General features: G+C 42.8%; 2 protein-coding genes across 3 annotated transcripts; both read left to right on the top strand.

Moving 5' to 3' along the window:
• Positions 1 to 3,538: 3,538 nt before the first annotated feature.
• cldn10a (claudin 10a) lies at positions 3,539 to 7,797 on the top strand. Its single transcript, XM_047031123.1, has 5 exons — positions 3,539 to 3,887; positions 4,343 to 4,504; positions 4,665 to 4,746; positions 4,850 to 4,948; positions 5,442 to 7,797. Exons 1-5 carry the CDS (start codon positions 3,668 to 3,670, stop codon positions 5,581 to 5,583), a joined length of 705 nt encoding a protein of 234 aa, XP_046887079.1. The 5' UTR covers positions 3,539 to 3,667; the 3' UTR covers positions 5,584 to 7,797.
• A 113-nt stretch (positions 7,798 to 7,910) lies between these two features.
• On the top strand, positions 7,911 to 9,842 carry cldn10e (claudin 10e). 2 transcript variants are annotated; one of them, XM_047031121.1, is made up of 5 exons: positions 7,913 to 8,329; positions 8,473 to 8,634; positions 8,740 to 8,821; positions 8,936 to 9,046; positions 9,172 to 9,842. In XM_047031121.1, the coding sequence occupies exons 1-5, from the start codon at positions 8,098 to 8,100 to the stop codon at positions 9,452 to 9,454; spliced, it is 870 nt and encodes a 289-aa protein (XP_046887077.1). In that variant the 5' UTR covers positions 7,913 to 8,097; the 3' UTR covers positions 9,455 to 9,842. The 2 variants fall into 2 exon arrangements, with proteins under 2 accessions (XP_046887076.1, XP_046887077.1); XM_047031120.1 differs by having other exon boundaries at positions 7,911 to 8,329; positions 8,473 to 8,821.
• Positions 9,843 to 9,965: the final 123 nt, after the last annotated feature.

Genomic DNA, 9,965 nt, shown 5'->3' with positions numbered 1-9,965 from the left:
TGGGCAACTGTGCTACTGGGCGTGTGAAAGATGATATTCATAACAGGAAAGAGTATCCTATTGGCTATTGCCTTTATTGGCCACTGAATCATTGATTAAGCATATGATAGTGTCACTGGTTATGCCAATCCATATTACAAACTAACTTGATTTTAGTTCAACTGTAATCCTAACAGCACCAACCATGTGTTATTCCTGAAGAGGTCTGTCCTTAACCACAGATCAGTTAACAATAATTAAAGATAATGATTACTTTATTACTTTTTTACTGTTTGAAATGCTCTGAATATAATAAATGTTTGATCGATACCCTGCTTTATTAAGCTCATGAAAACATAACCCTTGGTTATGTCCAAGAGAGAAATATGCCTATCTATTAATTATGTTTCTTGTATCATGGAAAGGCCTGTGACACTAGTGTAGGTCAGAGGTCACACTATTACAAAACTGTTTAATGACATGCACCTTTGAACGAGGAAAATATAAGGAACATCAAGACCTTTTCCAGGAGCCCTATCTAAAAGACCTAAACAAAAGCTATCTAGCATGCGGTGTCCTATTTCTGTGCTTGTGAAGGCTATGCTGATCGTCACGTATCCTCCCATATTGTGAAACTATTTAACTCCCTTGATTTTCTGTAGTCATTGTCCAGTCTTCTGAGATACTCAACTTGAGTGTATCAGACACCTTTCATATGGAATAAATACGTTGATTTTGTCCTGAACTTGTACTTAACTATTCCCTTCATTGACTTGGTACTTTCACAGCAATTGGGTATTATCAAATATGTCTTCACTCCCCACTCTAGGATACTGGAATCCTGAAAATGACACTGTACATGATTAATTTATTATTACATATTATAATCTAAAAGTTAATCTATGTTTTTGATTAGGTTAATGAAGCAATATTCTGTATATTTATATCCTTTGTCATGTTTATTTTACTATTTGAACCATTACATGTACCTCATGCAGTGTTCATATACGTTGAAATGTATTTTTTTAATTAACTTAGGACAATATCAATTAAACCCTACCACACTGTTAGTTGCTGTGCCTGTGTCATGATTATATTTGTGTTTCTCACATTAATGAGCAAATAGACACCATGAGCACCATCTGGTACATGCTATGGATAAAGTGCTCTGTGAATCCACTTGGAAGTATTCAGTTGAGTGCTCAAACCACAGAAAATCATCCCTACTTTTTATGTCTTTTTTATTTTACTGTTTGCAACACCAAGATTTCTACTTCAAAACCGTGCACCCATACTATTTTAAATATTTGATATATCATTCGGTCTACACTACTCAAAAGATGTTATTTTTAACCCACCCCCAAACCCTGCATACTATTCAGTTCCTCTCACTGCCTCACAAAGATAACAAGAAAGCTGTGAGCCTACTGTGAAAGCCCTATGACTTACTCCAGGTTTGGTGAAAGACTCCTCCTTCTACCATGCTACCTTTCACAACTTTCCCTTTACACATGGATGGGGGAGTAGACTTGGAGAGGGAAGACAAGGGCCGTGTCTGCCTTTCTCTCATTTTTAGAACACAGAATACATAACAGTATAAGAATAGGATAGACCAAATTGTGCGATTATAAACGGTGAGATTTTACATGAAATAAGATGCTGGGTGTGGTATCAAAATGTATGTAATATCTGAAATTATTGAACTGTCACATTAAAACTTTTAGATGGAAGAGTCGACTTCGGAGTCTAGACATGTTACTAGTTATACAAAAATGTACACTAGTTATTTATTTAGGGATTCCGCCCATAATTCAGGTAATAAAGTCATCCCAACTACTCTTCAACAAGCTACAAAAGTTACTTGACCTTGACCAGTCAAAACCTGACCACACTCATTGCAGCTCATATAAAACCCATAAAGATGTAAACATTTGTTTTGTTTGTAACATTTTATTATTTTATATACTTATCAGTTGGACATAAGGTCAATGACGAGTCATACTGTGTTCATAAGAATAGGGACATTTTGTCGTCCTCTCCTCTTTGTCAGTTCTCTTGGGTGGGATACTGTACCGTTGCCATGGCTGCAGCCACTCTTTAGTCGATGGAGCCCTGGATTGCTGGGCAACAGCTCCTTTAAAAGCACACCCAGATGACCAAGCTGCTCTCAGGAGGTTTGAAGGAGCATACAATGTCTTTACTCTTTGTCTTTGTTTATTGAGTCCCACAGGAACACTATATTCCTTCCTCAAAACCTTTTGTTTGAGAAAATCCCTCTCTGTTGTTCCAGATACATTTACTGTTCATTCTAATGATTTGATTGTATCTTTTGACACATGGAGAAGTATGACAATAGTGCTCAAATATGCTTGTGTTTCTTTAAATGTGAAACTGCAGGTCAAGTTCAACAGTTCTTCCGGCAAGTAATATTCAAACCCGTGTCCTCTTCAGTTGATTCAGTTTTAATGATTACTTAGAGAAGAACTCACCGTGTGCTCTATTTGTAAAGGAAAACGTTTATTTGCCAGAAATTAGAGGACATGTGCGAGGTGTTCGGAACATTTCAAACACCACCGTCTCTCCCATAATCAGTAACCTACGTGTATCTACTTTTACACAAAGCTCCCTGCCTGACTCACAGTTTACACAGGAAACTACATGGGTCTAGAGAGTTTAAACACACAGGAGAAACTAAAGCACATCAGCACCAAATGGTGCCTGCCAACTCTCCCACACTCCCCATTCCTCTATATGCCAAACAGCCTCTCAGCCAAAAGCAATATCTAAGGAACCAAAGAAGAGTAAGTGAGAAGACTCTTTTAACCTTTGCTGTAAAAGAGCAGTGGCTCTCAGCACTCCTGCTCAGTAACCTCGAGGGAACCGAGAGGGTCACACAGGAAGCAGGATGGAAACCCTAGTTTTGATTTACTAGATGGTGACCTTTTAATAACCAAAGCATTGTGCACATCTCTCACATCTATGAAGCGTGTACAATATTTTACCCATAATTCTAATTGTAAATACATTTAAAATGAGAAGTAGACCTTTTATTTAACATGGTCCTTTTCACGGATCCTCAGTATTTGAGTTCTGACATTACTTGCCAATCTGTACATGAGCATACTCTAAACAAGGCTCTGTCCAGGGGTCAAGGGCCTCTAAGCAGATTTACTCCTGTTCTGCCAGTAGGTGGGGCTCTAATCCAATAAATCCATGGCTCAATGTGCCACAAGGATAAAAGTGTGTATACCTGTGCATCTCTGCTCTGCAAACCTTTGCAGTCACTGAACTTTGAGTGTTTGTTGAAAGTCTTTGTTCTCCCTGTTCTTTTACATACATATAAAATCTTGTTGGATCCAGTTAGTGACTTCAACAGGAAATTACAACTGAAGAGTGATGTGTTCACAAGTGTGTGTGTGTGTCAGTGTCCAGAAATGATGTGTATCCTAGGGGTTGGCCCACAGGTGGAGGTGCACATGCTTGAGCACAGAGCCCTCCCTGTTGAGAGCAAACAAGTTTAGCAGATTTGCAACCACTGACTCACTCTACCCCTCATCCTGGACTGTCTCCTCAGCTAAACAATAGACTCCAACTTCCCACACTTCTCCATCTGCCACAACTGCTACATTTGAGTCTCACTGCCAGCCGGCCAGACATAGTCCTGTCCAGAATAAAAACCAAGGGAAAAATGAGCAATATGGCAACAGAAATTGTTGCTTTTCTCCTGAGCATATCAGGCTGGATCCTGGTGTCATCTACTCTGCCTATTGACTACTGGAAGGTGTCTTCTGTGGATGGGACTGTCATCACTACGGCAACCTTCTGGTCTAATCTGTGGAAGACGTGCGTCACTGATTCTACGGGAGTTTCTAACTGCAAAGACTTTCCTTCCATGCTGGCACTGGACGGTCAGTTTAAGTAAATTGACTAATTCTTTCATTAAGTTATTGTGCGTTATCTTCATGTCTGTAAGTGTGTGAGCATGTGTGTGTTACAGGTGATATATGTGATGTATGTATGTAATGCAAATGTCATGTTGATAGCACAATATGTGTGTGTGATGTATCTGCCTCTCATTTAATGTCTTCAGTACCTGATCTGTTGAAATCAATAACTTGCTTGGAAAAAAAGAACATTGGGAACTTAGTAGCACCAATCCTTTTTCGGCCTAAAGACTACAAGCATCAAAACAAACGTTACAAAAGCCAGTATTTGGTGAGGGGATTCATAAAAGGATTTTCTAGCGCTTGTTTGCAAGAAAGTCAAACATTTTCATGGGGACATGGAACATTCATGTATGATGACTAACTTTCCCTCCTGCCCTTTACCTTTTCTGTCTTACAAACATGAAACGCCCACCCAGCGTACATCCAGGTCTGTCGGGGGCTCATGATTGCATCCGTGTGTCTGGGCTTCTTTGGGGCCATCCTAGCCCTGGTGGGGATGAAGTGCACCAAGATTGGGGGATCAGAGACCACTAAAGCCAAGCTCACTGGCCTCTCAGGCCTCCACTTCATCCTCAATGGTAAACATTGCTGTGCTCATAGAGAGCGTCTTGAAGTTTAGTGACGTTCAAAATACACGCGAGCGTCTCATTGGACTCTAGGTCATTTTGGGGGGATAGATGTTTGGGTCAGTTAAAGTGTGTGACTTTTAAAGCGAGTTTGTGTCCCCGTTTTCTGCAGGGCTCTGCTCTCTGTCTGCATGCTCCCTTTATGCACACAGGATCACAACCGAGTTCTTTGACCCACTTTTTGTTGCCCAGAAGTAAGCGTTCCACCTGATGTCAACTCTGCTGATGAACAAGTTCAAACGAATGAAATGGATGATCTCCAATTTAAACATGTTGCTTGTGTCATTTCTCTGCTAGGTTTGAGCTGGGGGCAGCTCTCTTCATCGGCTGGGCTGGCTCTGTGTTGTGTGTACTGGGAGGTCTCATTTTCTGTCTCTCGCTAACAGAAGGCTTCAGGCAAGCTGTTTTTGAACCGTACTTTGCCTCAATGGCTATTCATCATGTGATCTTTATCCGGTTGTCAGATATGAAAATGTTCATTATGAAACCTGACCTTCCATTATTCCTTTCTGCAATTTCATTCGAACTGCGATGAACTTATTTCCAATTGAAAATACCCAGTGACAACTCTCAACATCTTGTCTTGTGATGATAAGGGCAAATGACACATGTACTGTGATAAGTGAATGTTACCTTTATTTGTGTCTGGTTCCTGTGTATTTATGTGTAAGTCACCTTGAGTGAGGGGGCACTAAACCTCAAGGAGGGGGTTGGAAGAATTCTTCCATAGCAATGACTACGCATGACCTATGTCTGGACATTTCTTTTAGAATTGCAGCCCAACACAAACTTGACCTGAATTCAGGGGAAAACAATAGGGTTTTTGTAAACATAAATAAATGTGTTGTCAATTGATGTTCATAACTCTCTTTCTTTCTCTCCCCTTTAGCCAGACAAAGTACTCCTACAGCGGGGCTGCATCATTGGTAAACACACGCAACCAACACAGACAATCTGGTAACGCTTTCCAGAAAGAGCCGAGGGACACTGCTGAATCCTCCAGACAGTTTGGTAGGAACGCCTACGTCTGACAATGCTTTTAAGATTTTCGGATGAAGAATGGTTCCATAATGTTGGTTTGGCATTTTTATTCAGCCATTTCTCCAATTGTGTGGGTGAACCAGGCAAGCCGTTAAATCAATCGGATAATGTAATATGTCAGTGGGTATCCAGTCAGTGGGCTATAAACAAAATACATCAGATAAGTTTGTTTCCTAGGAGAACAGGAAATTCTGTTTGGCATGGTACACCCTTGCCCGGTCACCTTGTAAAACTGGGAGATGTCCAAGTCTCATGTTGTTGACTGCGTGTGACTCATAAGGGGTCTAATGTTGATCATGACAAGACACAACCGCACAGGTTCATACTGAGGGCGCTGCTCTACTGAACATTTAGTCTCTCACAACCCGTAGTCAAATCTGTTTAATGACTCTTTTACAGCAATACTTAGCGTTAGAAGAGACAGTAGACTGACAAAAATCCTTTGTAATTAATGAACATGAAACATTTCTATAAGACATTCTGTAAATAAACAGTTGTGTGTAATACCCTGGAATTGGTGAATGTATCACTTAATTACACACCCTGAAGTTCAGCGCTCCCTCAGCAGTCCGTGTTGTTAACCGACAGGGACTCGAGTCTCAGATATCCTCAGAAAAAGAGAGGAAGGAGTCGAGTCAATAGACATCATTGTGCGCCATTGGGAAGTCGTCGTACCTTTGCAATATGCCCCGCACTGAAAGATGGAGCACCTCCACTGACAGAAGAGGGCCTCAGCTGTCTAGACCGAAACACAGATGCAAGAATCAACGGCAGACATGCCTCTTCTATCTTGGAAATGAGATCGGAAGTGCTCCCCCTCGCAGTGCTGTCCATCTCCACCTACTGATCAATGGAAACCTTAACCCTTTTATGCAAATCAGCCTTAGGGGCAGAGGGATCTCAGCCCAGCTGACAGGAAGAGAGAGGCGGCCCCGGGATATGAGCTTCTGTACTGTCAGGGGTCTGGTGAACAAGCACAGCATCTCACTCACCTCTGCCTTCAGGTTTTGGTGATGTTTAAGGAGTATTTCTGGCCGAAAAGAGAACGAACACAACGACATTTTCCATCAAATTGATATACTAACTCTGTGCAATGACACTACACGCAATAATGATGACACAATGCACTGTCAAAATCAAACGTGTCTTGACAGTTTACCATGGAATATATGATTTGCGTTGCATGGATGCTTCACCACCACCAGAGGGCAATATCAATGTCTCCACTTTAGCCTTCCTTGTCAAATATTGCGTTCTCATTTTCTATTACAGTTTAAATGTTTTGAGGTCCCTTTATTCTATCCTTTGGCATCAGTTCCAACTCTGTTTTTAAACAAACAAAACCAGTGGAGAATATTATTACTATCAGCATCACCCAAGACCATCAATACTTCAGGGCTTATGTAGCAGGTATTTTAGCATTATACCTTCATATTACACCTTAATGAGGTGGGGCCCTGCCAGCTAACACACATAACCCTTCTATTGTTCTGTCTCTCTTATCCCTTAACTAATAAAAGCCATGACACAGCCAGCTAGCCAGACTTGCCTCATAGGCCCCCCTGACTCACAACTCTGCCGCCATTTCAGAATTCACTGTTCTTATTTGGTCCACTTTGCCAATAACTTTGCCAGTAAGCCGAGGAAACTTCAAACAAAGACGACCCTTCTCATCTTCACTCACCACAAGAAAATCCATCACTCCCCATGGAACTAATAACACCAGAGCCATGGATTTAACTCTCATTACTTCAGCGCATGTTTTAATTAGGACACATCCACTCAGGCCCTATGACCTGGCACAGCCGGGGGCAATGTCAACAGACTTTGATGCTGCAAGTTATGTAATGAGTTCCTCTTTAACCACTGAAAATGTGTTTTTCCGGCAAATATTGTATTAACAGAAAGGTTAAAGCTCAAACAGTTTCTGCAACTATATTTACTATAAAAAAAATTAAAAAAAATAAGTGATGATTAAATATCAAGGGTTATTTGTACACGCTAAACCTTTATTCCATGATACTTTTTTACTCTTTACACAACTATGATCGTGTTAATAGTTTTTATTATCCCTCACAAAACATTAAAATATAGGACATAGGTGAAGATGACAGCTGAGCCAATCTGAGCTGCTGTGCTGAGGTGAGCATTTTGAAGCAACACAAACTCAACACCTTCTGCAGGTGGTTCTGGGAACCTGACCGCCAGCCGACTCTCACCCGTGTCCAAACCCCGGAGAAGCATGAGGGAAGTGACGTCACAGAAAAACCGTCTCTGTAGCCCTCCTCTGCCTTATTCGTTAAACTACCTGAGATCAGCATGTTTTCATCCCAGTCAGAGACCTGACAGTTTAGCTGGAGACACAGAGAGAACTGTCTGAAAGACAACTAAAAGAGAGGATCCGAGGAAGGTTGTCAGAGAAAAGATCGCATTCAGAGTGAGAGGAGACGGACACCAAAAAAATCAGAACCGGTTCCATCTAGACCGGATAGGCAGACTTTAGGATGAAGATCCGAGTGATGCAGATTTGGGGCTTCCTGATGGCGGTGCTGGGCTGGATCTTCGTGGCATGCTCCATGGCGATGGAGGGCTGGAAGATCGCTTCCATCGGAGGCATGGGCGGCTCTTCCGTCATAAAGGTGGCCTGGTACTGGTCCAGTCTGTGGAGGTCCTGTTTCACAGATTCGACCTCCGTCAGCAACTGCTACGACTTCCCTGTGCTCTGGTCGGTGGAGGGTGGGTACGGCACTTTGGGATGACCCCCCTAATGCTGTTTGTGGTCGGAACACACCTAGGAGACTAGGCCCTGTTTCTCAATCATGACGCTGAGCTCTCGTGTTAAGTCCAAGCCATGTTTTGCTTTGTGCTGTGAACCCCAGACCATGTCCAGATCGTGCGTGGGCTGCTGATGGCGGCTCTGGTAGTCGGAATGCTGGGCTTCGTGGTGAGCATCATCGGAATGGAGTGCACCTTCATCGGGGGCAAAGACAAGTCCAAGCACAAGAAGATCTTCTTCGGAGGATTCTGTCACATCACCAGTGGTAATCTCTCTCTCTCTCTCTCTCGGTGTGTCAACTGGCCAGTGGGAAGCTGTTGCTTCTTCATGGGAGATGGGGTGTTGCTGACTCCATTGTGCTTCATTGTAGGAACTCTGTCCACGTTTGGATATGCTGTCTACGCAATATACGTCTCTGGGGAATATTATAACCCGGGTCTGGATGGATTACAGTAAGTACACAACCTGCCCCCTCTCTCGCTCTGTTGGGTATTTCCATTGTTTTTGTCTCCCCGTTTCTCTCTTTCCCCTTTTCCCGCCTCTCACAGGCTCGATCTCTCACACAGGTATGATCTGGGGACTCCTCTGTTTCTTGGCTGGGTGGGGTCAGCATTTCAGTCCACTGGGGGGACGTTCTACCTGGTCTCGGTGTGCAAGGTGCTCTGTGACGATGAGCCGTGAGTACAGACATTGACATGCTATGAAATCCATACACACGACACATACACTTGAAATCCATGGACCACCATGGCAGCGGGTCGATTAAAGGGCCGTGTACTCTTGTTTCTCTCTCCTTCTCCAGGGTCAGGGTCCCTGTTCCGCTTCCAGAGGACGCAAAGTCACTGTCCTCTGTGTCCGCGATCACCTCCAAGACCAAGGTTTCCACCGTGTCCGAGTTGTCTTCAAAGTCCGCCCTCTCCGATGTTTCGGCCATCTCCTCGGCGTCCGCCCGGCCGTCTCCTGGGCGGTCGTCCAGGTCGGGGCGGTCCGAAAGGTCGAGAAGCAGCAGCAGATCAGTGTCTTCTTTGTCTAACGCGTCGAGGAGGAGCGAGAAAGGACAATTCATAAAGAACTCCTATATCTGACCTGTCGGGGTCAAATGTCATTTCCTCTCGTCAGCGATGGGCCTCAGGCTCAGTGGGTGAACACAATAGCACCAGTGACCATCCTAGGGAGACAGATGCCCGTGTGCACAATTGAGTTATGTATAGATATTGTATTTATGAAGATAGGTGGTTGAATAGTGGATGCCCTTCAGTGCAGAGAATGGTCTGTCTGTTTACTGATACTAAGGTCATATCCTTAATCAGGAATTCCTGTTAAAATGATTCTGTTTTATTGGAGGTTGAGATTGGAAGTTTTATCTGATTCAAATTCTGAAGAAATACATTTGACTGACAATGTTCAATGTAACTTTCTGTAATCCTCAGTATCTGCATTTGTACTAAAATAATAAAATAAAAAATACCTTTGTACATGTCTTAGTTTGCTTATACACGGCTCTTAGAGAGGTAATGGGGCATGTGTGAAAAGTGCTCTTTAGATGCTTCCTTTATACAGCATCACGTCTCAGGCACTCAACAACAAAAAAAGCGA

The sequence above is a fragment of the Hypomesus transpacificus genome, chromosome 12 (assembly GCF_021917145.1).
Source record: "Hypomesus transpacificus isolate Combined female chromosome 12, fHypTra1, whole genome shotgun sequence".
Taxonomy (NCBI): domain Eukaryota; kingdom Metazoa; phylum Chordata; class Actinopteri; order Osmeriformes; family Osmeridae; genus Hypomesus; species Hypomesus transpacificus.
This window is presented reverse-complemented; position numbering and strand designations above follow the sequence as displayed.

Bases quoted from the DNA above. Each gene is read 5' to 3' on its own strand.
- cldn10a (XM_047031123.1), top strand. From the start codon at position 3,668: ATGAGCAATATGGCAACAGAAATTGTTGCTTTTCTCCTGAGCATATCA. The intron at 4,747-4,849 runs GTAAGCGTTCCA...TTTCTCTGCTAG, and splicing joins CCACTTTTTGTTGCCCAGAA to GTTTGAGCTGGGGGCAGCTC. The intron at 4,949-5,441 runs GCAAGCTGTTTT...TCTCCCCTTTAG, and splicing joins TCGCTAACAGAAGGCTTCAG to CCAGACAAAGTACTCCTACA.
- cldn10e (XM_047031120.1), top strand. From the start codon at position 8,098: ATGAAGATCCGAGTGATGCAGATTTGGGGCTTCCTGATGGCGGTGCTG. The intron at 8,330-8,472 runs GTGGGTACGGCA...TGTGAACCCCAG, and splicing joins TGTGCTCTGGTCGGTGGAGG to ACCATGTCCAGATCGTGCGT. The intron at 8,822-8,935 runs GTAAGTACACAA...TCTCTCACACAG, and splicing joins CCGGGTCTGGATGGATTACA to GTATGATCTGGGGACTCCTC.